General features: G+C 36.9%; 2 protein-coding genes across 3 annotated transcripts; one reads left to right on the forward strand and one right to left on the reverse strand.

Annotated features, from left to right (window-relative positions):
• Positions 1–466: 466 nt before the first annotated feature.
• Positions 467–14,857, reverse strand: FMO2 (flavin-dependent monooxygenase FMO2). Of its 2 annotated transcripts, none has more exons than XM_012688675.4 (8): positions 10,345–10,766; positions 9,004–9,191; positions 7,756–7,894; positions 7,053–7,224; positions 6,051–6,326; positions 5,255–5,418; positions 4,698–4,841; positions 467–3,814 (listed from the first exon to the last, which is right to left on the reverse strand). In XM_012688675.4, the coding sequence occupies exons 1-8, from the start codon at positions 10,345–10,347 to the stop codon at positions 3,614–3,616; spliced, it is 1,287 nt and encodes a 428-aa protein (XP_012544129.1). In that variant the 5' UTR covers positions 10,348–10,766; the 3' UTR covers positions 467–3,613.
• A 2,620-nt stretch (positions 14,858–17,477) lies between these two features.
• LOC119630545 (uncharacterized) lies at positions 17,478–22,221 on the forward strand. Its single transcript, XM_038020271.2, has one exon. It carries the CDS (start codon positions 18,092–18,094, stop codon positions 18,923–18,925), a length of 834 nt encoding a protein of 277 aa, XP_037876199.1. The 5' UTR covers positions 17,478–18,091; the 3' UTR covers positions 18,926–22,221.
• The last annotated feature ends 5,691 nt before the right edge of the window (positions 22,222–27,912 follow it).

Genomic DNA, 27,912 nt, shown 5'->3' on the forward strand with positions numbered 1-27,912 from the left:
GCCGATATCCAAGTAAATTAATTTCGTTCCGATAATTGCCACATTGTTACGTTGAGATATACTATTTGCGTATTAGAAGCGATCGTGATTTTCTTAAAATAATTCAAGAACTTATTATGGCTATTGGTCGCCGAGCAGTCGAAATTTGACTATAATTATTAATTTAAATTACAAGTTTGAACATTTTATGGTTCTATTATCATTACTTCTTTAATCCCAATTTCGCCAAGGCTACACTATAGACAAGTAATATTAAAGACAAACAATATTAATCTATTCTCAATTTAACTACAGATTTTAACAATAAACAAAAGAGTATACACATATGCGCTCGTGTGTGTGTGTGTGTGTGTCTCAAATACATGGTAGTGTGTGAAATGTTTTTTTTATTAACATAATGTATTGTTTACGCATAATAAAAAAAAATCTGCATTCCTTTATATTCTCTATAAGTGTGGGAAATTCTTCCGCGCAATTTTCATAAAAAGGAATACAAACTTTGTGCTTCACGTATTAATATAAAGATTTAGCTTAATGTAGATTTAGTATAATACTACATTTTAATAGTTGGTTCAATTATTATTGAGTACCTAAATGTATAGACCTGGTACCCGTACATAAGAATTGGTCTAGTTTTATAGACTCGAATCTTAGGTGGAGAATAAGCGAATCTTAGCTTGTGCGTATACAAAATATATGTGGTGTGTATGCTATGTAAGAATCTGGTCTCCAAACTTCTCAGCAGAATTAAGTAGTCCTAAAAAATTGAAATGAAAAAAAAAACACGTGTGGCAATCGGGGACTGCCGCGGTAAAGCTATTGCATAGCATTTTTTATCAACTTATGCAATTATAATTAGACAATGATAATTTAATATTAAAAAAATAATAAAATAAGACCACGCTATATTTATAAACATGAACAAAAGCAAAACATTAACTGTCCCCTTCAGACTCATAAGCTAGACCGCGCCAGAGAGAGATGGGCAGACTTTTCATGATGCGCATGCAGTGCGACGTCAGGCCGCGCGCTTATTCACAAACACTACACAAGTGCAGCGTGTGAATGTGTTGAACGCGAGCTACATGGTAGGCAGAGTGGGGGTGTTAGGTTTGATTTTCGTTACGGAATTTCTTAATTCGGTCACCGCGCTCAAAAACGGCGCTAAAAGCTATGCAATAGCTTAAAACATATTGACTATGGTTTATAGGAACGTTTTAATAGATTTGGATATGTGTGTTGATCATACCACAAATTTCAGGAATACCAAATATAATTCAGGCATTTTAATTTCATAATAAACAGAAAAGTCATTTTTTTGGATTACGACAAGCCTCTTCCTCCTCTTCCTTGCGTCGATAATCCTTAAGGCCGAAGGTCGTGGTCTCTCTAAATAACTTTCTCCTGGATTATCCTGGGTCAACTGTGTCTTATCTTCTGCTGCGTAGATAGGCATCGTGATTTGAGGTGTTAAGAGTCGAACATGTCTGGTTCGACCATCGCAGTGGATTTCTGTTCAAGCGCATACAATTAATTCTAGAGCAATTCTTCCCTTGCTAGAAAGAGACGGAGCATTCCACTCGATTTCCATCACAAACGTTAAATGCTCTATGTTTGAGAACTTCTTATACTCCGATCTTCTTCTTACAAAACCGATCTCAATAATTTCTTATATTCATTATGGGTTTTAGTTTTTTATTAACTAAATACTTATGGAAACTACAATTAAAACGCAGTCGGTTCCAATGAACATCATTTCGGTTCGTAAATGTATTATTTTAACTTTTATTAGAGAGACATCGAACACGAATGTTATTTTAAGAAAACTAAATTATAATTTTAGGATGACCTTTATTTTATTTACTTCAACGTTACCATTAATTATAGTTTTTTGTTTACAACAAAATATTGTATAGTAATAAGTACAAATAAAATCAATTAATATTTTTCTGTGTTTAATTTTAATACCATCATAGAATAAATGTTGTTGATGTTATGATGGAAGAAAATAATGTTGATGAGAAGATACTGAACAGATTCATTATGTGTTATTTATAACGTCATGATTAAATACTAGATTAAACAGGCACATAACGCTGTGTTATATTTTTTTGCGTTTCTTAATCCTTAAGTAATTGAAATATTATTTAATGGCCTTCACTGAATTTCGAACTTATTGTGATAACTGTAAATTGAAATATTATATGTATTGTAAAAACTGTAATGAGTATTGTAAAACTCAGTTCTAGAGTTTTGTAATTGTTTTGTAATTTCTTCTTTCTCTAAATATGAAGTTAACAGAAACCCTGTAAACTGTTTTGTATTTGATTTAGCAGAATACATTTATACATAGTAGCTCCTACTCATTGACAGCAAGAGATAAGAACAAAAATCTCAGTGTGTTTTTTTGCTATAATAAATATTATTATAATAAAACGCAAGCAACAAACAACCGGTTTTAATGGAGTTATTTTTTTGTGATCTCAACGTTTCATATCACATTTTGGTATCACAATATAAATTTTTAATTTACCGTGTTTGTAAAGAAACAGCGTAAGCACGATATTAAAATCGTTTATAGAGTTTGAAAGGCCAATTTAAACGAAGAATAAATTGTAGTTGACGTAATTTACTAGGAGTATTCGTGATATTTGAATGAAATAAAATCAAATTTGTATTCATTCAGGTAAGGATAGCCCCAATATTTGTTTAAACAATATAGCGCACTAGCATTAGACATTATTAAAATTAAATTTTAAATGACGTTATGCGAATTCCATTCGTACGTGTGTATTAATTATACTATTTCCATTTCTTTATTTTCTCGATGACAATTGTAATTTGATAGTTGTTATGTTGTGACCAAATAAGTAATGATATCGATCGCATATATTTATTACATTTTGAACAAAGACAAATACTACAAAAAAATTAAAATATATTTTTTCAAGATAGGAACACTCAATGGCCTACCGCCATTTTGTGTTTGTTTTAATCTGTCACTCGTAAGAAGACGGTCGTGCTATATATGTAGTAACTACATTTCTGTTCGCTGAGTTTTTTCACATTATCCATACATTACGTTATATTTTGTGTTCCTCCGTGTTGATTGTGAGAAATTGTGAGAAGAACCCAAAATATTATAGCGTGGTATTGGGAAATTCATGTGGCATTCGATAATATAGAAGTGCAGGAACTTATAATAAATGTTGAGGAGAGAGTCATCGAGTGACATTGACGATTCATCAGATTTTAATTAAAATAAATAAATAAAGAATCAACATAATATAATTACATCTTGTAATGAAATGTAATATTAGTACAAAATTATCCGGCAATAGTTTAGTTTCTTACACTTTGTAAAAAAATATCTGATGTGTTATCGTGTTACGTTTATCGATAGCTCCATCCCTATCAGTTTCTCCGACTCTGCTATGAGGCTATGTCCTTGTACATGCGTAAGCGTCATATTTTTATTAAATAATGTATACATAATGTAAAAAAGACGCTCATTCAAGTTTCCACAGGAGCTGTCATCAAGAAAATAAAGAAACGGAAATAGTATAGAAGCGTAATGAATATTTATTTCGTGACGATAACTTTCGATTTATCACTAAATCACCAAAGTATCGTTGATCTGTTCTTTTTCCAGGGTCCTAACGAACGTGTTGTCGTCAATGACTTTGTACACGTAGTGCCTGTACGTGTACAGGTTTTCAAGCTTAGCTTCAATGTCCATGGCGCGTATCTTGAACATGACCGGTGGAACTCTTTCTATTCCAGATTGCTCCGATAGTTCAGCGTAATATTCGTCCTGGAAATTGACGTAACTATAGATATCTTTAAATAATAGCCCAAAGTCATCGACATGACTTCGTAGTTCAAATTTAATTTGTATATTCCAGTAGTCGGTGTAGAGTAGTAGCCTTTAGCGGCGCCGCTTTTTATTTTGAAATCTAACTACGAGTAGGCTCGAGAAGCTATTCTGGCTTCGCCTTGGTTAATGCACGAGTTCACGGAGCCCAACCTGAGATTTGCTAACACCTGCCCTAGCAGAAGTAGTGCTTCATTGAATCTGCCAAACAGATCGAAGTCGCAACCCACTGAGAAGATTTAGTAAGAAACTCAACGGGCTTTGTCTATGGGCTGCTTCGCACGTTGAACCCAAACGACTAATTGGACGAGTTCAACGGGAACGGTGTCCGGTGCTTAGAATGTCTAAAAGCATCGACAGTGGTTTAGCAGGATCCGATAGGACATGTAAAGGGCGACGACGGCTTTTTGCGATGCGACGTCATCTGGTTTGGATATAATTCGAGGCAACCACGATAAGATCTTGTCGTGCCGCTTTATTGAAGAAGCGTTCTGACGCTGCTCTCTTCAAGTCATGTCAAAGGCGACGACGGCTGTGCCTTGCCCCGTCGTGTGGATGGAGAATATGATTTACAGACGAGAAACAGCACAGATACTACAGACCGATATATTACAATACAACTCTATCCCTGTAAATATGTATATTAATATTAAATAATAAACAAAAATCGAGCAGACATGATTTATGAATGAGATCTCTAGTCTAATCTACGTCAGTCGATTCATCACTATCTGAAGTTTATAAAAAAAAATCTAATGTATCTCACTAAAAACCTCCAACACCGTCAGTCTTAGATCCCCAAATTTTCACATAATAGACTTACTTCTTTTTCTGCAAGGGTGTGTATGTGAGACATTCTTAGTCCTTTAGATCGGATCGCATCAGCCCGTCTCTGCCATTCGTCCATCATTTCTGCTTCGCTCGGCAAAGTGAAGTTTCCTTTTATTAAGGCCGTTGCATACCGTGCCTGATTTCATAAATAAAGTAAAGTGTTTCAAGTAGGTACTTTCTTGTACAGATTAACATAAATAGTATCAAATTTTTATGTGATACTATCTGACCCGGCAGACTTCGTAGTGCCTCAATCGATAAATAAAAGACCTAAACTTTTGTATAAAATAAACTTAAAACAAACAAAAGGAGTCCGTCCGACGGGGGACGCATCAAAGGGAAAACAAAATTGTTATTTTTATTTAATTCCGCGCATTTTCATATTTATCTACCTTTTAAACCTTCTTTGGACTTCCACAAATAATTCAAGGCCAAAATTAGCCAAATCGGTCCAGCCGTTCTCGAGTTTTAGCGAGACTAACGAACAGCAATTCATTTTTATATATGTAGAAGAAGAAGATAGAAGATATATAGATTACGAAAGTTCACCTGGGCGTCTAGAGCTACGACGAGACAAGCGCGAACAACTAAGCCCAAAATGACCATGCTCGGCTGACGGATGTTCACCATGTATTTGTACAGGGGGACCACGCTGTGCGGGTCTATATCTAGACCACAGGTCTTGTCTAGGAATGGATAGTCGTATTGAAAACCTGTGAATTAATACTGTGTTATACATTGTCTGCGGCAAATGCAGATGACGGTCGTAACTGAAGCAAGAAAAAATGGCAAAATTTACTGATTGTAGTACAGTTTCGATACCATTAGTGCTATAATTTAGGGTACGTATAAGAAACACTTATAATATCGATGTCGTCGTGGCCTAAAGGATAAGACGCCCGGTATTCAGCGATGCAAATGTACCGGTGTTCGAATCCCGCAGGCAGGTAACAATTTTTCTAATGAAATACGTACTTACCTATTGTTCACGATTGAATTCCACGGTGAAGGAATAACATCGTGTAATAAAAATCAGACCCGCAAAATTATAATTTGCGTTATTATTGGTGGTAGAACTGGTATGAGTCCGCAGAGGTATGTAACATCTCCCTGTCCATTTCTGCCGTGAAGCAGCAATGCGTTTCGGTTTGAAGGGTTGGGTAGCCGTTGTAACTATACTAAGACCTTAGAACTCGTATCTCAAGGTGGGTGGCGGCGTTTACGTTGTAGATGTCTATGGGCTTCGGCAACCACTTAGCACCAGGTGGACCGTGAGCACGTCCGCTCATCAAGAAAAATATACATTTTACGGTTAGCTCTTTCCTCTCTTTTAACTGCAACCTACCAGTGCAGTAGATGACGTCATCGATTTCCTCATAAGTTCCATCCACAAAAATAACTCCAGTCTCATTGAATTCCTTTACGTCAGGCTTCCTCACGTAATGCGGTGGGAACGGTGTTCTGAAGTTCACTTTAGAATGGTGGCTGTGTAGGAGGCTCTTACTGCATTCAGCCACGTCAAGGCCTATGTCCATTCCTGATGGACCCGCCCCGACAACAAGCACCCTGCGATCTTTGTAAACGTCCGGTACACGGTAGTCGTGACTGTGGATTATTGTTCCTGAAAATTCCAGAGCAAAACATTATGTAGCAACTGAATTATCTTTAGTAGTATTTTTTTACTGGTGGTACCGTCTTCTGACCCGCAAGGTTGGGTAGTAATTACTATTCCACCAACGGTAAAACTCTTTCAGAATATATTCGAGATTAGAATTGTGGGAATCGGGAATTTAGACCTTATCTCTCGAGATTGATAGTCGCATTCTTATTAGGAAGTGAGTTTTAAGATTTAATGCAAAATACGAAAACTAAGAAAAATGGCGACGGAAATTTAAAAAATTACGTTGTATTTATGAAAGTCAAGGTTATCGTATAATATATAAGATACAGGGTGTTTTTACAACGGATACGATTTGTAGCTTGAAATTTATTCCAAGTTTTGTTTCCGTGTAATACTGAGCGTCTAGGTCGACATCGCCCTAAACAGGTTATTACGGATCCTCTCGATCCATTAACGGTGCTTTTAGGCACCTCAAGCAACGGTCACTGTCCTTGCCGAACCCGTCGCTTTTGACGAAGGGCTCGACGAGTAATTTAACCCATAGACACAGCCCACTGCGTTTCTCGCCGGATCTTCTTAGTGGGTCGCGTTTCCGATTCGGTGGTAGATCCGTGAGCTCACCTACACGTCAAGGAGAAGCTGAAATAGCCTCTCAAGGCTATCAGCATAGGTAGGTATTAAAAGTGTCTAGTGGAATTATAGATAATAAGAACTAAACAAAAATACCTTTGAACAGTTTCTCTCCCCGTATGTTAGGCATGTTCGGTGTACTAAAATGCCCGTTACCGACTATGACGTAGTCATAATTTTCTTCAAATACCTCCCCAGTGATGACGTGTTCGTGTGTCACTTTCCAAACGTTTTGTTCTCGTCTCACCAAAGTAACATTGTGTCGGAACTGTAGTTAAAAAGGGAATAGTGTGCTTAGTGCGAGTTTTTTAACGTTCTCGATAGCGTAAAAGTTAACACAAATTTGTATAGAGTTGAAACGTTTGCCTACGTTTGCCGCTAATTTGAGTTAACTTTTACGCGATCGAGAAATTAAAAAACACGCAATAAGCACACCGATGATTTATTGCTTTTATTTGGTTGGTTTTCGATTGAAGATTTATCGATAATCACCTAGTAAGCTCGGGTTGTTAGATGGTACCTACAAGGGAGTGGAAACCACTAAAACCGTTGTTTTCCATGCATCCGAGCAAAAAAGTGAAAAACGTCTCTAATTAGACTATTTTGTATTTCGCCATTGCAGGATAAAGGAAATGGTACCTATATGTATAGTAATTTTGGTGGGGCCAATACATTATACTAATTTCAATGAACACCAACTATACAGTTTTCTTTCGGTACTAGATGTCCTTATTGCGATCTGATAACGTTTATCAATTTTATCATAGTTTTAGATTTGTACTACGTGATAAATAGATACCTGTATATATTTTTCTATGTCAAAATGCTTAGCGTAATCTTTCAAGTAATCATAATAAATTTTCCAACTAGGAAACGATGGTATTCCATCTGGTAATGGGAAACCTCTTAATTCCATCGTTGGTTTTGGTAAATTCGTGCTGAAAAATAAAGAGCATTAAATTTATCAACTTTTCGTTTTTAATTCTTCGTGGAAAAAAAATCGGAACTTTTGTTACAGTGCCATCTGTCGGCGAGCTTACGTAATAATATTTTTTTAATCAAGCAATAAATATTAAGGACATAAAGTGACAGCAGATGTCAGGGTAATCGTTAATTTTTCACACCGTTCTTTTTATCACTAAAGATTGGAATATAATGACCAAATATTACAGAAAATAATTGAATGCGTTTTTTTTTTTACAGCAAAATATAAATGATTGATTTAAAACATACATTAAACATACATTTAAAACGAGATTCGTAAACGCCTTTGTAAACAAACACAAAGATGAAGCACAACCCAAACATGTATGTAGGTAGGTACATATCATTTTAGATTTTATCATTTTAAACAATAAGTGTAACTGTTCAGATTAGATAACAAGTTACATATTGGAATCACTCAAATTGTTGAGTAGACAATTCAATTTAATTTGTTTGTATGCCAATGGTAGACAATTTTAGGTAATCGTTGAGAGATTAATCTCTTATTAAATTAATAATGTACACTAACTTAACAGGCTTCCTAAATCTTATATTTAAAAAAAATTACTCTAATTTCAAAATAAGTACTTAGTTGGAAGTCGTCGTGGCCTAACGGATAAGACGTCCGGTGCATTCGTGTTGAAGCGATGCACCGGTGTTCGAATCCCGCAGGCGGGTACTAATTTTTCTAATGAAATACGTACTCAACAAATGTTCACGATTGACTTCCACGGTGAAGGAATAACATCGTGTAATAAAAATCAAACCCGCAAAATTATAATTTGCGTAATTACTGGTGGTAGGACCTCTTGTGAGTCCGCGCGGGTGGGTACCCCACCCTGCCTATTTCTGCCGTGAAGCAGTAATGCGTTTCGGTTTGAAGGGTGGGGCAGCCGTTGTAACTATACTTGAGATCTTAGAACTTGTATCTCAAGGTGGGTGGCGCATTTACGTAGTGGATGTCTATGGGCTCCGGTAACCACTTAACACCAGGTGGGCTGTGAGCTCGTCCACCCATCTAAGCAATAAAAAAAAAGACTATTTTAATATTTCAAATCCTTACTGTAAATGCTTGTACATGCTGGTGTGCAATGGTAGACCATTTTCATCGGTACCAACTCTTGGATCGTAACGCCACGTACCACCAATATACTTCGTGGCTTCGAATACAACGAAGTCGATTCCTTCTTCCTTTAAATATCTTGCCGATGAGAGACCAGCTATGCCGGCTCCGATAACACAAACCCGTTTCTGTAAAATTGATTTTAGATTAACATGAATTAGAAACGGACGATAGGTCGTAAGTAGCTTTTTTTCCATACACAATCATTGGTCGCCTTAGGCGTTATTCCAGCTACGCCCGGTTTAGTAGCTGAGCCCACGGGGTTCAACCTGGAAGAGAGAGCCTAATACTAGCCCTAGCAAGAGCAGTGCTTGGCTGAATCTACCATCGCATAGGAATCGCACCCCACTGAGAAGATCGGGCGAGAAACTTATTGGGCTCATATGTAGCTTATGTAGGAGGCACCTACTGTATTATAGAAGCAAAACTTCTTTAGGTGCGTTGAGAGTAAAATTTAACTCGCGACAGATTCGTTACGGCTAGAGAGAAAAGATACAATTTAGGACGAGGGAAAGTGAGAAAATAGAAGAGAACGGCTCGAGAACCACTCAACCTTGGAGAAAAACCTTGGAGAAAGCGAGCTAGGCAGATTCTCTTAAACACATTCTGTTTACGGGCGTCGGCCACTAGATGTCTTGTTATTAGTTTCTCATAGCTCCTATAAATAACAGTAACATATTAACTATCTTATATTTTATTTTTAATGAAGGATTAAAAAAAAAGGTATTTTTCTTTAAATAATTTAAAATATATTATATATAAACGATGAAGACGTCGTTTCTCTTAAACACAGCATTCGTTTGTACCAATAAAAAGGAATGTATGGACTAAGATAGCAGACAATGTTTAACAAGTATTGAGTTATTACGTTTTTCTGTTTAGCTCACTACTTAAACGCTTTAGATAACGTCAAACGTTTGTTAAACGTCAAATGTCAGAACGAGACGTTTTCAATAATGTTCTTTATCTCTATTCTCTAATGAATAATCCTTCATTGTTATCTGCTATTCGGTTTCATTGATTCATTAAGATTTTTATAGAAACACACAATTTTAATTTTTTTAAATCTATCTATGGCTGTAATTGTAATGTATTTAGATATTAATATGTATTTTAGTACATGCATAGCTTAGACTTTTTACAAATATGAATTAAATACGCAATTTTTAGTTCGCAATGTTTACGTACTTTGTTTACGATTATTTTACTAGTTAAATATATTTATATTTTATATCAAATATCGTTACCTTCTTTTGTTTGGTACATACCACGCACACTCACCATTTTCGTCAATATAAATTAATAATCAAGTGTATTCAAAGTGCACACGGAAAAAAAGTTTTAATTGTTACACATTTTTAGATAATTAACGCACTGATTACATTTACCGATTCATTAAAACAAATGACAAGTCACTCCGATAGCGCTGCTGCATAACAACTATCAAGTATCAAGCGAGAAGCAAGAATTCAAGATCAACAACCGCGATTGATCCGTAACGAAAAGTCGTACGAGCCATGTCAATTTTGACGTTATCACACAAAGTAAAGCGCAGTTTTACATAAGTGTACGTAATGATAAGGAATGAATGTTTGCGAATCCATTGCATTGATAGTTGATGTAATAAAGTTTTTAATAAATAAATAAAAACTGAATACTTGAGAATCGATACCCATCTCGGCCATCTCATACATATTTGCATTGTGCGGTAGGTATAATCGATATTTCTGTTTTTATTACAACGATCAATATGTATTCTCTATTAAAGAATATTCGGATTCTATCTGAATATACGTCAAGAGAACAACTATTCGAGTAAATGTTTCGGATTATCTATTGTAAATACGCTGTTTGTTTATTGAAGATTTCAAGATACACATGCACTCCTATAGTACCTTCGTAGTTTTCGTATCCACATTTGGCACGTGTTGGGTCTTGCTTATGTCTGACGTCATATCAATGCTATCGAGACTTCGACTTCGTATTTCCAGGTGTAACGCGGTATTTTTAGTGTCTAGGGTTGCCCGGTACCATGTAGCAGTGATTCTGAACTTTTTTTTTTGTTGCGGCACATATTTAACGATTTCAAAATTTGGCGGCACACAAAGAAAAAGATAAAAATTATTTACTTACTACCGAATCACATATATTTGCCAATTTTAACGAAAGAAAAGGTGCAGTAACTGCTATGCAACACCTTGTGAATCCCAACTATCACTAAAACAACACGTTTTGTACGCAGAGGTGGCAAGTGTGCGCCGACTTGAGACATATTCCTATTGCTATGCACGCCGCTTCATCATAATTTGGCACTAAGAAAAACCGCGTTGCAAAGCAAATAATAAAATAATTTATTTTTTTGTGGTTTTAAATATATATTCATGTTAAAAATATTTTTCTTTTTAAATGATATAATTTAATAATATTAACATTATTATATATTTGCAAAATTTGGCGGCACACTTTTGAAGTTTGGCGGCACACAAAAGTGCCGCGGAACAGTGGTTGAGAATCACTGCCATATAGCATCAAAATACAGAACTCGTGAAAATTTTTATGTTTGGTATTTCGGAAATTAAAGAATAGATTTTAAATTTATACACCTGTCCCATCCCTGAAACACACGTGTACAGAGCATGAAAGAGACAAATGCAGCTGGTACCGAAAACACCTATGTAAAGCTCAAATCATCGATTCGCAGTCCGCTGTTTCTTCTTCGAACACTGATCGGATTTACAATTTTCAAAAAAAGAAATTTATTGGAACGAAGTTCCTTGCGGCAGGCTTGGAGGAGATAGGGATTTTGCTGCGCGACCGAACTGAAAAAAATGTGATAGTAAAAACCGTAAGAAAAAGTCCGTGGAATAAAGCCTTGTTTTCCGCACAGCGATATTTCACCGCGCGATTTTTTCTCGTAATTCTTTTTTTTTTTATGTAACTTCGTTCCTATTCGATGTCCCACGACACCACACATCTTTTATTTATTTTTATTGCTTAGGTATGTGGACGAGCTCACGCCCCACCTGGTGTTGAAGTGGTTACCGGAGCTTAAAGACATCAACAACGTAAATTCTGCCACCTACCTTGAGATAATATGAGTGCTAAGGTCTCAGTTTTTACAGTACAGAGGTTGCCCCACCCTTCAAACCGAAACGTATTACTGCTTCATGCCAAAAATAGGCAGGTTGGTGGTACCTACCCGTGCTGTCTTACAATACGTCAGACCACCAGTAATTCAGATAATACTGGCTATGTTTCGTTTATATTTTATTTTGCACGAATAATAAAGTGCACACATACAATTTTATTATCACTTATTAATACGTGAAGCAAAAACTTTATATCCCTTTTTACGAAAATTGCGCGGACGGAGGACTATGAAATTTTCCACACTTATAGAGAATATAGAGAAGAAGTGCACATTATTTTTTTAAAATAATGCATAAAAGATACATTAAATCAATAAAGAAAACATCACACTACATACCATGTATTTGACGCACACACGCATGCATACTATTTATCGTCAAACTTTTGTTCTTGACGTCTGTTGTCATATATTATAATAGAATAGATTAAGTATTGTGTCTTTGTTAATATTTTTTATAGTGTAGTCTTGGCGAAATTTGTGATTATAGAAGTATAAAATACTAGCGACCCGCCCTCGCTTCGCTTCGGAAACATTAAAACACACATGAAACAAAAAAAAAAAAATAAAAAAAAAATAAAAAAAAGTAGCATATGTTCATCAGGGACAATGTCGGCTTCTAATGGAAAAAGAATTTTTCAAATCGGTCCAGTAGTTTCGGAGCCTATTCGAAACAAACAAACAAACAAATCTTTCCTCTTTATAATATTAGTATAGACAATCATAATAGTGTACAAACTTACAATTCCAATTAATTATAGTCGAATTTCGACTACTGCGGGACCTCTAGTTATTATTAATTAATGCGGTCCGCGCGTTGCTGGAATAGTCTCTTGGGCTACCGATGATTAGGTAGGGAAAAAAAGAATTAATGTAATAAAAACAAAATATCGAGATACAACAGTTGCATCTGTGAATCGTATGGTATCTGATTTGATTTTACTGCCTAGGGAAGAAACATGAGAATCCAATATGGTCTAATATATGTAGTAAATCCTTTATCTCACTTTTCCAATTTATCTCTCATTGAGAAGTATAATTTGCCTCGATATTAGTAATCAGATTTAAATGTATGTGCGCTACTAATTACTTACAACTATTATTTACATGTACAACATATAAGATGTTGAACTAACTATGAAAATAAGGTATGTTGAAAATACCTTAAAGTTATATTTTCATGCCGTCATACGTATTTGAGTAAGAATTACGATTGAAATAGTAAATTTGAAATGAAGCATCTGTAGCAAGTATGTGTTTTCGACATACATATATGTATATTTTATTTATTTAAAAAAAACATAAATATGACAGTTGTATAGCACTAGCTGGCAAAAATTGAAGCGTCTGCCCTAGTTTTTTATTCCTACCTATGCTGATAGCCTTGAGAGGCTATATCAGCGTTACCCTAGCGTGTAGGTGAGCTCACGGTGCTCAAACCGGGAGTGTTGCTAACACTGGCTAACCAAGCAAGAGCAGTGCTTCGCAGAATCTACCACCGGATCAGAAACGCGACCCACTGCGAAGATCCGGCGAGAAACTCAGTGGACTCTGCCCTAGTAGCATCATCCCGTCTCATCATGTGCGTTCTGTAAGACATCAAAGGAATTCACCAGAAAACGGGCAGCGAAGTGCTCTGAGTATTAGGGTACTAGTATTCCTAACCAAAATCTAGTGGTGATAAGGCGTATTCGAAGCCAGCACGGATTGTTCCACCGTCCTACCTTATTTCCCGAAACACAAATTCTCGTATGAAGGGTGGGACTGCCGTTTTATAAAAAAAAAATGTGAATTTGACATCATATTATCTTAAGGTAGGTCGTGGAATTTAACTATATTGTGATTTTCTGTTAAAAAAACTGATAATAATTTCTTCTCTCTTATTCCAGATTATGTTTTATTTCTAATATTTTTGTTCCGTAACCCTTATATGAAATTAAAGAATTGAAGTCATTGATGTAATAGGGTTTTAGTGGCCAGCATTTATCGTTTCGGCACTTACAACAAACAATCTTAAAGAATCTTATAGGTATGTAATGAATATATTTATTTTGTCCACAAATGGAAATCAAAAGTTTTTTTTCCCTTTTTTTATTGCTTAGATAAGTGGACGAGCTCACAGCCCACCTGGTGTTAAGTGGTTACTGGAGCCCATAGACATCTACAACGTAAATGCGCCACCCATTTTGAGATATAAGCTCTAAGGTCTCAATTATAGTTACAACGGCTGCCCCACCCTTCAAACCGAAACGCATTACTGCTTCACGGCAGAAATAGGCAGGGTGGTGGTACCTACCCGTGCGGACTCACAAGAGGTCTTACCACCAGTAAAGTCTAATGGAGTTGATGTTTGAGCAAAAAAAAAACGGCACCAAATCCTGTAAGTTTTGCAAACTCTTAATAGCTGTCAATAGTAATTAGAATTGATAAAGGGTGATTGATATATACAACAAATAGAGTATCAAATACCTTTTCCCGTATTTTGTAGAATAAACACATTTGAATACACAGAACGAAAATGAATACGCGTGAATACATTTTAATTAAATTTACAATAATGATTAATTGACTTGTTAAATTTATTGCTATAATTTGACCTTTAACGAACAAGACGTCATACTATGTTCAATATGAAGACAATACTGTACTGAATGCCGACCGAGATTGTACAGAGTGCGTATTGACATTAACCCAATTATATAAGAAAATAGTTATATTTATTGGCGTTCGTCTAATACCGGTCACTCACATTCGCACGAATACGCAAACCCGCAAGTGTAGGACGACATTTGCAAATGATTATGCAAAGTTTTCGCTGCATTCGTGGTTTTCCAAGCTGTGTCGGTTTTTTAACAAACATCAAAGCGCGCGAACCGCGATCCTCCGTGTAGTCTCCTACACATTCGTGTGACCAGTTGCGCCCAGGATTGCGAAGGCAACGGACGTTCCGCTATTTTCTTAGATCGTGACGTCTACTGTGTAGCGTATCTTGTGAAAACTTCCTTTTATGAAATTTTTATTTATTTTTATATTTTTTTTAAGCTGCCCACAGGTTGTTATTACTGTGTGCTTATTATGTTTTGTATTCGGGTTCACCATTTAATTTGATTTTTGTTTTGTTTTTTTCTTAAATTTTTGGTTTTGTTTTCGGGTTCACCATTTAATTTGATTTTTATTTTGTTTTTTCTTAAATTTTTATAATTTACTAATTTTACTAATTTATATCATATTCTGAGTATGTGTACACACGTACGGAGTCTTCATTCCCGCAAAGAACCAAAGGGAAACGGGGGTGACTGAAAATCAGCGCTGTTCAATTTATCAACCTTGAACAGCAATAGCTGAGCCACCTCCTTTTGCCTTTTTCTCTTTTTTTTGCTTTTCTTTTTTTTGCATTTCATTTTATGATGTGAAAGGCAATAAATGATCTTTATTATTATTATTATTATTATTATCTTCATCAGAAGAAATCCCATAAAAACAGCATGGCTGTTAATGATGTCTGGGAAAGAATTCAAAACTCTTTTTCTCTTCAATCTTCTATTGACGAATTAAAAAGGAGGAGAAATTCGTGAGACATTCGTAAACAAGTGTAGGGGGAAGCGCAAACGGGTTCGCAAATTGAGTACCGAACCCATTTGCACAGCCGCTAAGTTTGCGAATGAATGTTTGACGGCCCTTCACATGCGCGCAAACATTCGTACAATGTACGAATATTTGCGCGCATGTGAGTGGCCGGCATTATTATCGAAATTCGACCGTAATTAGTGTAATTTCAAGAATCAGATTAATTGAGTCGACTATTATCAAAGCCGGCAATCTGACTTTTGGAAAATTATTGGTAAATCAGAAAAACGAATTATTGACTTTGTATTCCATTGGCAGTCACAAAACTCTTCGGAACGACATCTTAGATAAATAACAGGTTAACTATTAACCTTCATTTAATGCAGGTTTTGAATCGTATTCTTTGAAGGAGACGATTATATTCAAATCAATCTGTATTGACATATCAATAACATTTTTTTGTCCAAATGCACAGATTGCCACCTTTGATAATAGACGACTCAATTGTATGTATTACATTTCCTTTTTTGTCTTTTTATCATTATTTGACATTGAAGACTTCTCAATGAACACTAAACGAAAAAATTAAATATATTAACCAAATAGGAGTAAAGGGTAGGAGGTACTTAGCTGTTTTTAGGTTAACAATGTATATATTTAAATTGTTTTGTGTGAATATATGAACTACCCTGCCACGCGCGCATATGAAAAAAATAAAAAAAATATTAAGCTTGACTAATATTTAAGCTTAGGTAACAAAACTGTATAGTAAAGTGAACTAAATGAATGCCTGTTATTCCTAAAAAATACTTATAATTGTTTACAAGAAGAATATTTAGCCAAATATTATGCTCGCACATCGTCAAACGAAAAGCAGGTATTTTCCAGCACATAACTATAGTATTGTAATCTGCTTATTGTCATTGTTAGCCTGGAATCTGGACTATGCATTGTTATTGCATCATGCAATTTTACTCGTTATATTTTGATTTTTACAATTAATTTATAATTAGTGACGTTTATCTTAAATATAAAGTGTGATTATATATCTATGCATTTATTATGTACTTTGACTTATTCAATTATAAATATGTTGTTGGTGTAATCTAAAAATTAGTAGGTAAATATTATCCATAATTTAGATATATCAATTGCTTTTCACGCTTAAATTCATACGTTTTATTTCGTGTCTTATCAATATTAGCAGCATCTTTGTCAAAATGGAGTGTTTAAAAGAAAATGAGATGTACTGTAGACCAAGGGCAGACCCGGGGGGGGGGGTGGTTTATGGGGTCATGACTATCCCCCTGGGCTGGTTCCAGGACCTAAGTGGACCACATATTGAAGAACATGATAGTGCTTCTCTGGATTTCTTCAAGAGAAGATGACAATATGTAAGTGTATATCTATGTACAAGTTATTATGTGTTAAGTTTTTCAAGTGTACAATGAAGAATAAATATTTTTAAGTACAGTACTTACGTACATTAATAAAATACGTACTTTTTACTTGTATCTATTGTTATCAAAATTAAATTATAAGTTCTTGACTTGACCATGACTATGTGACCCCCTCCTGGCACCAAAGCTGGATCCGCCCTTGCTCTAGACAACGAATATATTACAATAAAGAAAATTGTATATTCATAAATATATCGGCCTGACACGCGATACTGACCTTTGTATTTATTATCAATTAAATATTTGTTACGACTATCGGACGTTACAATAAAGCTTATTAATTGAGCTAGTTTTGTCGACCTGTGTTAAATATTAGTTAATTACCGCCGAAATTTAATGATGCATTGCGGGATGTTTGCGTTTTATGATTAGTAGGGTAGGCGTTACTGAGACGCGGTAACAACGTAGATCGTAAAAAAAGTTATTTAAAAATATAATTGAAAGTGAATATAGTGATAAAAAACCGTACAAGTGACAAATAAACTAGTGAATGTGACTATATAATGAAGGCAGGGTCCTAAGTTAACGAATAATCCATAAAATACCTAAGAAAAAACTGAAGTGTTAACAAACAACAACCTACGAACTTTTCAAGTCTTTTCTCGCGAAACCAGGAACTAATAATTGTACCAAGGTCTATGAAAGTGCCGGAGTGCAAGTGAATGAAAATCGCGAAAGCTATCCCTTTTTTGGAAAACATAACTTCTCTCCTGAATGAGTCTGCAATTTTACCTATCTGTCATATCAAAATAATCTGGGAAACAGCGCCATCTATTAGAAAAAAAGCACACTACGTATGAAAAAAACTATCCAGCTCCACTAGAGGGCGCAACTAGTACCAAAACAAAACAGCATGGAAGAAATCATGAAAGCCTTACAAAATATTCAAAAAGAACTGAACGCTCAAAAAATAGAAATTCAGAAAAGTGGTGAAAAGGTGACAGAGCAAGTAACACTCAACATAATTAACAAATTAGAAGAGAAATTTTCCATATTGGAAGAAAAACATCAAACTTTGAAAGAAAATGTTGAACAACAAGAAAAAAGGATTCAATTTATGGAAAAACAAGCAAGACAAAGAAACATAATTTTCTTCGGTATCGAAGAGAGTGAGACATCCTATCATAACTTGGAGAACAATATATTGCTATTAATAAGTGAAAGACTGTTATTAAAATTGGATTGTAGAGATATTCAAGAAATAAAGAGAGTGGGGAAAAAGGGTGATAAGCCGCGACCAATAATTGTAACCTTTTCTACCCTTGGTTCAAAGGTCAGCATTCTCAAGCATAAAAGATTATTAAAAGACACCCAATACTACTTAAACGAAGACTACCCTAAATACATACTAGAAAAAAGGAAAGAACTACAGGAGAAAGCAAATAGAGAGCGCGAGAAAGGAAATAAAGTCACGATAAAATACGATAAGCTTGTTATATTAAAATCAAATAACAAAAGAATACTGATGACTTCACCAGAGTCAGATCCCAATTCTCAAGCACTAGTTGGTAATAGTACAACAAGACCCATTAAGAAAAAAATAAAACAATCAAACCCATATATACCTAGATCAAATAGTGTCTCAGAAGGAGTTCTTAAACCAAGCATTCTAAGCTATTTAGTAAACAATAACGTTAATACACCACATAACCAAACCAACGATAAAACCATTAACTTACATTCATAACAATCAACTTCCCCCTCCCTCAACGATGCAACATTCAATCAATTCCAACCAAGCAACGAAAACCATCTTCCAATCCGGCTGGTCACCGTGGAAGATCAAGACCAAAACCCTCTAAAGAAGACATCTCAAACTCCTTCAATAATAAGAAATGGAACACTAACACAAGAAATACTTAACTCAACTAAAAAGAAGAAAGATCACCTCTACATATTAACTTACAACGTCAGAACTTTATCTACTTACGAACGCTTAATCGAACTTAGCGAAGCTCTCACTAAAATCAAATACGACATAATTGGAATGTGTGAAATAAGGAGGACGGGCACCAGGATAGAAGAATATAATAATTTCATACTATGCCACACAGGACACACACCTGGTAAACGTGGAGTCGGTTTCATAATAAATAAAACCCGTAAGAACTGGATTAAAAGTTTCATGGGAATAAACGATAGAGTAGCATTATTAAACTTAAACATACAAGGATTGTCCATGTCAATTATACAGATATACGCTCCAACTGAAACGGCATGTGAAGAAGAGATTAACAACTTCTACACAAATGTCAATAGAGCCGTAGACCAAGCCTACAAGAACTATATAATAATGGGTGACTTTAACGCGAAAATAGGTCAACCAAGAAAAGATGAACATCTAATAATGAAACCAAACGGATATGGTGAAAGAAACCAGAGAGGTTAGAGGCTAATTGATTTCGCCCTCGAACACAAACTTGCCATCTTAAATACTTTCTTTCATAAAAAACCAAACCAAAGATGGACCTGGCGATCACCGAACGATAAATACAAAAATGAAATAGATTACGTATTGTCAAATCAACCAAACATCTTCCAAAACATAGAAGTTTTAAATCTGAACTACCCGTCAGACCACAGGGCAATCAGAGCAACAATGTCTATCACAAAGCAGACGAAAAAACGCACAGCCTATAAAAGCAATCGATATTCATCACTAAAAACTGAACAAGAAATATTATCTTTTAAACAAAACATTTCATCACAATTACAGGATTTATATAAAGCCCAAGAAAAAACATCAGTACAGGCTTTATATAACACACTAACCAAGGCCATAACCCAGAGCTTACAGGACGCCCGAATTTCCAACGAAATATCAAAAGGTAACCATAAAGTTTTAAAGGAGTATACACTGGAACTTATCAAGAGAAGACAAGAGTTACAACATACTAAGATAAAAACTCGAGACACAAAAAAATGAACTATCAGCTCTATACAAACTAATAAGTAAACACATTAAACAGGACTACAAATGCTACAGATTGAAGACTATTGAAAAACATCTGGAAAAAGCAGGAAGCTCAAAAAAGGCCCTTAAAGAACTAAGAATAAATAAATCTTGGATAGACAGCTTAAACTGTAAGGACAAAACCGTAAATAATCGAAAAGAAATCATAGATGTAGCAACACATTTCTATAAAACACTATATAAAGCACAAGGAAACGAGTGTACCAGCCATAGCTATGCAAATGATATTAACTCTACAAACAAAAGCGGAGACATAGCACCAATAACTGAAAAAGAAGTAACACAAGAAATAAAAAAGCTAAAGCTAGAGAAGAGCCCAGGACCAGATGGCATTACAAATGAAGCTATAAAGGTTGCTTGGCCGCTACTGACTCTCCCATTATTACACTTATTTAACCTTATATTAAAAACTGCTGAAATACCATTGCAGTGGGCAGAATCGGAAATAATTTTAATTTACAAAAAAGGTGACTCAAAAGATATCACAAATTACAGGCCTATAAGCTTACTCTCATGTATCTACAAACTGTTTTCCTCCATAATTAACAAAAGAATAAGTGTCACAATAGAAGCAAACCAACCAATAGAACAAGCAGGTTTTCGCAAGAGTTTTTCAACAATCGACCACATACATACTCTAGAACAAATAATGGAAAAATATCAAGAGAAGCAAATAACGTTATACATTGCATATATTGATTATAAAAAAGCTTTTGATACCGTGTCACATTCAAGTATCTGGACCGCCCTGCAAGCTCAAAAAGTTGAACAAAAGTATATAGATATAATAAGTAACATTTACAAAAGTAGTACAGCAAAAATAAAACTAGAATCCACTGGTCCTACGTTCTCCATCGGAAGAGGCGTGAAACAAGGCGACCCGCTATCTCCAAAGTTATTTATATCTCTCCTAGAGTCAATAATAAAAAGACTCAACTGGGAAAAGACAGGATTGAACATCAATGGCAAGTATTTATCTCACCTATGCTTCGCAGATGACTTAGTTTTGCTGTCAGAATCTAGCACACAATTACAAAACATGATCGATTCACTAAACACAGCTAGTAAGCAGGTAGGACTGGAAATGAATCTTTCTAAAACAATGGTTATGACAAATAGTTTACAGAGAAGAATATCAGTGGACAACGAAACTCTGAAATATACAGAGAATTACATCTACCTTGGAAAACAAATTGGCTTGAACAGAAAACAAAATGACCTAGAAATAGAACGAAGAGTACAAAATACTTGGAACAAGTATTGGTCCTTAAAAGAGATATTCAAAAGTAACATGCCAACAAATATCAAAACAAAACTCATGATGCAATGCCTCCTACCTTGTCTAACCTATGCATGTCAAACTTGGAAATTTACATGTAAATTAAAAAGCAAAATTACTAGCTGCCAACGCGGAATAGAACGAAGTATGCTCAATATAAAAAAGATGCAAAAAATTCGTCACACAAAAATTAGAGAAGCCACCAAAGCGACGGATGCTCTAATCTACGCTAAGAAACTAAAATGGAAGTGGGCTGGGCACGTGGCGAGGCTAAAGGATGAGAGATGGACCAACAGGGTAACAACGTGGAAGGGTCCAATAGGCAAACGCCGGAAAGGCAGACCCCACATGAGATGGTCAGACGAGCTGATAAAAATAGCTGGTACCCGCTGGCCACAAATAGCCCAAGATAAAGATACATGGTATTCTTTAGAGGAGGCCTTCACCTTCATTTGAGGAGGGTTCATGTAAACAAACTTTTATATTTTAGACACTATAAACTTTTTTTAAAAAGCACTATCTATATTTATATTTTTTTAAACGAGGGGATTGAGGGAAGAGGGATGAGAGGAGGAAGGAGAAAAGGGCAAACAAGTGTAAACAGCATCACTATTATTTTTTCTTCTTTCCTTTTTTTTCTTTTTTCTTTTCTTCTTTATAATTTCTTCTTCATACTTGAAACGTGTATGTAACCTATTATTTGCATGAAATAAAAGGCTTATTATTATTATTTATTATTATTATTATAAATATTTGTTACGACTATCGGACGTTACAATAAAGCTTATTAATTGAGCTAGTTTTGTCGACCTGTGTTAAATATTAGTTAATTACCGCCGAAATTTAATGATGCATTGCGGGATGTTCGCGTTTTATGATTAGTAAGCTTATAAATATAAATTCCATGAAAGCTGACGGCGTTTTCTTATTGTTTGTATCGGCAAAAATTGCCATTATTTGTTGTCTTGTGTGGGTGTAATTTAGCAATAAATTAATTCGTATATCGATCTTATTTTGACTTAAATGCAAAGAGAACAGATAATTATTAAGTTAGACCGTAAATGTGAGACTATCGTATAATTATGTATGTTTTTATTACGTTAATATTCACTATGATAATTTTTTAAATTCTTTTTTTTATATGTGTCGCCTTGAAGCCAAAGAGATCGCTAAAGGATTTATGAAAAAAAATAATAGATATTTTACAAAAAATTTTAACTTAAAAAAATAACAAAAATGAACACCTCAATGCAAAATAATTTTTAAAGGTTATTAATAAATGTCATTAACTTTTTAAAAACGGTCTACATTCATATAGGTCGATACCTAATACCTAAAATCAAATTGCGCAAATAGTCGGTATTCCGACGCTCCGCACTTTATACGTATTATTAAAGAGTCGATGGATTGACTCACGACGGTTCGCGCTCAAAGGGTTAAATAGAATACATAATTAGATCAAATTATACACGCGTTTCAATTGTAAACATATCTTACGTTATAAAATTGGAGGTTGGGTTACCTCTTTTCTTGTAGCCCTTTTTTATTGTTAATAATATTGTTAATTCCTATGTTGGTAACATAGTGTAAAATAGATAACTCTTACTCGATTTTAAATCTTTTTTGTGAATACAGTCAAACCTGGGTAAGTGAGAACTGGATAAGTAAGAAAACTCTATAAGTGAGAGTAATAGCAAGGACCCGTCATTTTAAGCTCCCAAAACCTCTATTAGCGAGAAACAGAAACCTCTGTAAGAGAGAGTCGTTTTTTCCTCATGGACCTCCGTAAGTGAGACTGCTACATATCTATACCTCTATAAGCGACAGCCGAGCTTTATTTATTTATTTATATTATTTAGGAGGAACAAATGACAAAACAAATTACAAATTTAACATCTGCTATTTTATGACTAATTTTTAACTTTCGTGGAACTTCTTATCATTGTTCTTTTTGGTTTTCCCGTGAATATTGAACCTATTCTATTTCGTGGAACTAAATAACGTTGTTATTTTATCGTATTCTTTTATCGCATTATTTTCGAATCGACACGTGTGCCTGTGTACCGTCCTGTTTGTCGAACTTACTCAGTTTATCGTTAATCAATTGCGAAGGAAAGTTCTGTTAATCAATTGCGAAGGAAAGTTCTGTTAATCAATTGCGAAGGAAAGTTCTGTTCTGCATCATGTAAAAACGGAAAATTAAAGTACTGTCATTAAAGTCATAAACTTAAAATAGTGAATGCATTTGAATGCAGAAAATCGCGAATCGAAATTCAGAGGGAGCATTAGCGAGAAACTCGGGTTAGTGAGAAACCTCTATAAGCGAGAATGAGATTGTGCTCCCTTGAACTCTCGCTTATCCAGGTTTGACTGTACTTCCAAAATTCGAACTTTTAGCTTATGGAAGGTACGATAAAATGAGTTTTATCTCATGTGACCTATGCTCTATGACCTATGCTCACGCGGCCCGCACTAATTTGAAACCCCTTCAAGTCATTCAATCCCGCAGGGTTTCAATTTTGCAGGATTGCTGTCGGAGCACCGTGGTTCTTAAGGAATGTGTGCTTAGATCTGTGGACGAGCTCACAGCCCACCTGGTGTTAAGTGGTTACCGGAGCCCATAGACATCTACAACGTAAATCCGCCACCTGCCTTGAAATATGAGTTCTAAGGTCTCAGTATAGTTACAACGGTTGCCCCGCCCTTCAAACCGAAACGCATCACGGCAGAAATAGGCGGGGTGGTGGTACCTACCCGTGCGGACTCCCAAGAGGTCGGTAGGACCAGTAATTACGGAAATTATAATATTGCGGGTTTGATTTTTATTACACGATGTTATTCCACCACCGTGGAACTCAATTGTGAACATTTGTTAAGTACACTTTTCATTAGAAAAATTGGTACCCGCCTGCGGGATTCGAACACAGTTGCATCGCTAGATAAGATTACACTGGACGTCTTATCCTTTCAGGCTACGACGACTTCAATGTAAAAATATGCAAATATATAATTATTTAAAAGATTAGGCTGTATGGTATGACATCTTTGCTTTCGAGTTGGAAAAATAAAACAATCAATATGATATTCTATTATGATATGATATTCTATGCATGTAGTTTACGATTATAGTGGTTTTTGTGAACTGTGAAAGTCATCGGACGAGGTGTCGCCTCGCGGTGACCGCTAGTGGACAAAGGAACTTTTAACGATGTGGTCCTTTTGATAAAACTTTCGTGCTTACACGGTTCGATGTCATCGTTTTAATAATGCGCATGTTATTGTTTCGAAGGTGAGCGAGTTATTGAAGTATTTTAATGCTATTTATCATGAAATAACGGAGGTGTCTCTTCTTCAACACGTGTCCTCTAAATGCTGAGTTTAGGTCTTTTCGCATGCAGTCAATTACCCCAAGGAAGTGTCCAGAGAATCTTACCTTCAAAATAAAGGTTCTTTCTCATATTATTATATAGTATTTTTCTCTTTTTTTGGAACGAAGTTCCTTAGGGGACGATGCGGAGGGGTGCCCTAACCGGGAAAAACGTCCGTAACGTAAGATTTTTTATTAGTAATGCACACAGTGTACGACTTAACTTTGTAATAACGTACAAAAAATAACATATTTTTTTATCATTCATTGACCACGATCTCAGAGCGTTCGTTTGAGCAAAACACTAACTCTTATGCAAGCAACCGTGAATGAAGTGTACCACAGTAAGTTCGCACGTTACCGAATGACCGTGGGTCGTTGCGAAACATCCAGTTTTATACCTCGAATAGAACTTAAAATTAATATTTTTATAATAAGGAACTTCGCTCCTATCCGGTGTCCCACGACACCACACATATTTTTTTTTTGCAGTTTTTGATATCTCTGGTCCATAAACTAGTAAATTTATATATAAACAGTAAATTTGTAAAACAATTGCTAAGTAAAATCATGAGTTAGAGAAAAACACAGTCAATATGTTTTACAGCCAAAGATGTCATTTAACATTATGAAAAGCATCCCATATGTTAATCCGGTCTATCCAGAAATTATACCTACTGGTGGTAGGACCTCTTTTGAGTCCGCGCGGGTAGGTACCACCACCCTGCCTATTTCTGCCGTGAAGCAGTAATGCGTTTCGGTTTGAAGGGTAGGGCAGCCGTTGTAACTATACTGAGACCTTAGAACTTATACCTCAAGGTGGGTGGCGCATTTACGTTGTAGATGTCTATGGGCTTCGGCAACCACTTAGCACCAGGTGGACCGTGAGCACGTCCACTCATCAAGAAAAAAAATTACATTTTACGGTTAGCTCTTTCATCTCTTTTAACTGCAACCTACCAGTGCAGTAGATGACGTCATCGATTTCCTCATAAGTTCCATCCACAAAAATAACTCCAGTCTCATTGAATTAATCTATAATAGTATAATTACTTATTTATACTATTCGTATACATTAGATTATGTAACTTCGATTTCGAAGAAGCATCTTTTATGAATTTCCTCTTTCGATAGTGGTCACCTTTCACCCCATGCTTGGTACTCGATTATTCTGATTTTGAAATGTGTATACTAAAATATGCTCTATTTCCGTATGAATATGTTCGAAATCGCTGTAGCAAAGTAATCGTGTATGAACATTCGATTTCACACGCCGACGGTCAAGTATTTGTCAATTAAGACAAAATTTGATAGAGCAGGCATTTCTGTCTACATGTTTCGAGGACATTCCATTTTAATCAAACACTTTGTAGCTATTAAATAGTTGAGTTATGACCCCCTGACGCCCTGACCCGTGACAACGTTGCGGCGTTGCGACGTCCGCAGCGCGCGATTGCGGTCAGGGCGGTTCGTGGATACCGCACCGTCTCGTTTGAGGCGGCGTGCGTGCTAGCTGGGACGCCTCCCTGGGACCTAGAAGCGGAGGCGCTCGCTGCGGATTACGCGTGGCGATGCGATCTCCGCTCCAGGGGGGAGCCGCGTCCCGGCGCGGCGGAAGTTCGAGCGCGGAAACTTCAATCTCGGCGTGCCGTGCTCGAGGCGTGGTCTCGCCGCCTGGCGGACCCCGCCTACGGGCGACGGACTGTCGAGGCGATCCGCCCGGTCCTCTCGGACTGGGTGAATCGCGACCGAGGACGTCTCACCTTCCGAGCGACGCAGGTGCTCACGGGACACGGCTGTTTCGGTCGCTACCTGCACCTCGTCGCCCGGAGGGAGCCGACGCCGAAGTGCCACCACTGCAGTGGCTGCAACGAGGACACGGCGGAGCACACGCTCGCGTACTGCACCGCTTTCGCGGAGCAGCGCCGCGTCCTCGTTGCAAAAATAGGACCGGACTTGTCGCTTCCGACCGTCGTGGCTACGATGCTCGGCAGCGACGAGTCCTGGCAGGCGATGCTCGACTTCTGCGAGTCCACCATCTCGCAGAAGGAGGCGGCGGAACGGGAGAGGGAGAGCTCTTCTTCCCTCTCGGCGCCGTGCCGCCGCCGTCGAGCCGGGGTTCGGAGGAGGGCGTTTGTCCAGCTCCAGCCCCTATGAGGAGGCAGTCTCCTCCCGGTGATGGTCACGGGGCGACCTAAGGGGGTTGAGGCTGCGCCGCACGCTACCGTCACTCTAGCGCGCTGGCACCAGGAGGACGGGACGGCGCGTCGGCGGCTGCGGACTGCGATGCGGTCCGCATTTTCGTCGTCGCTGTCGTCGCCGAACATACTGTTGAAGAGCAACCCGGTCGGCGGTGTATCGCGTTCCGACCCGGCAGGCTGGTTCTGGCCCAGCGGGGTATCCCGGAACACCAGCGGCACCGCCCGGGCGGCCTGGTAGGGCCGCCGTACCGCGGAGACCGACGTCGTTGGTCGTCGACTATCGCCTCGACGACCCGTCGGTCGGGCGTCCTCGGGGTGGCGCCGCGTGTCTGGTTGTAGTGTTGACCGCGGGAACCCCCCTACTCTGAACGGGTTCTGACCCCGGACGGAGATCGGACGTCGGGTGTAAGAGTGCAGGGGAGTCGTTTAGTGGGTGGGCCCTAAAATCCTTGGGCCCGCGATCTGCTCTCAACACCTGCAGATCGTTGAGTCTCACATACCCCGCGCGCCCCCTAGGCGCGGGGACCTCGTAGGAGGTTCGGCCCCCGGCCCGAAAAAAAAAAAAAAAAAAAAAAATGACCCAAATGGAATATTCCTGAGGTTAATTTTATAGTATGTTCACATTCAAAGATGTGTAATGTGTAATTTTATTGCATGTTCAAAATGTGTTCAAAATTTTGTTTGAGGTTATAATCTTTGAGGTTATACCCGCGAAAATGGAAATAAAATGAAATCGATTTTTTTGTATTGTATTTACGTATTTTGACGAGAGTAGGTGACGAGATGATGAGTGGCAACGGTCTCATGGACTTCAGTAAGGGGCGCAGTCAAGCTGCATACCGCAAATAGATGT

This window comes from Bombyx mori, chromosome 25 (genome assembly GCF_030269925.1).
Source record: "Bombyx mori chromosome 25, ASM3026992v2".
NCBI classification, from domain to species: Eukaryota; Metazoa; Arthropoda; class Insecta; order Lepidoptera; family Bombycidae; genus Bombyx; species Bombyx mori.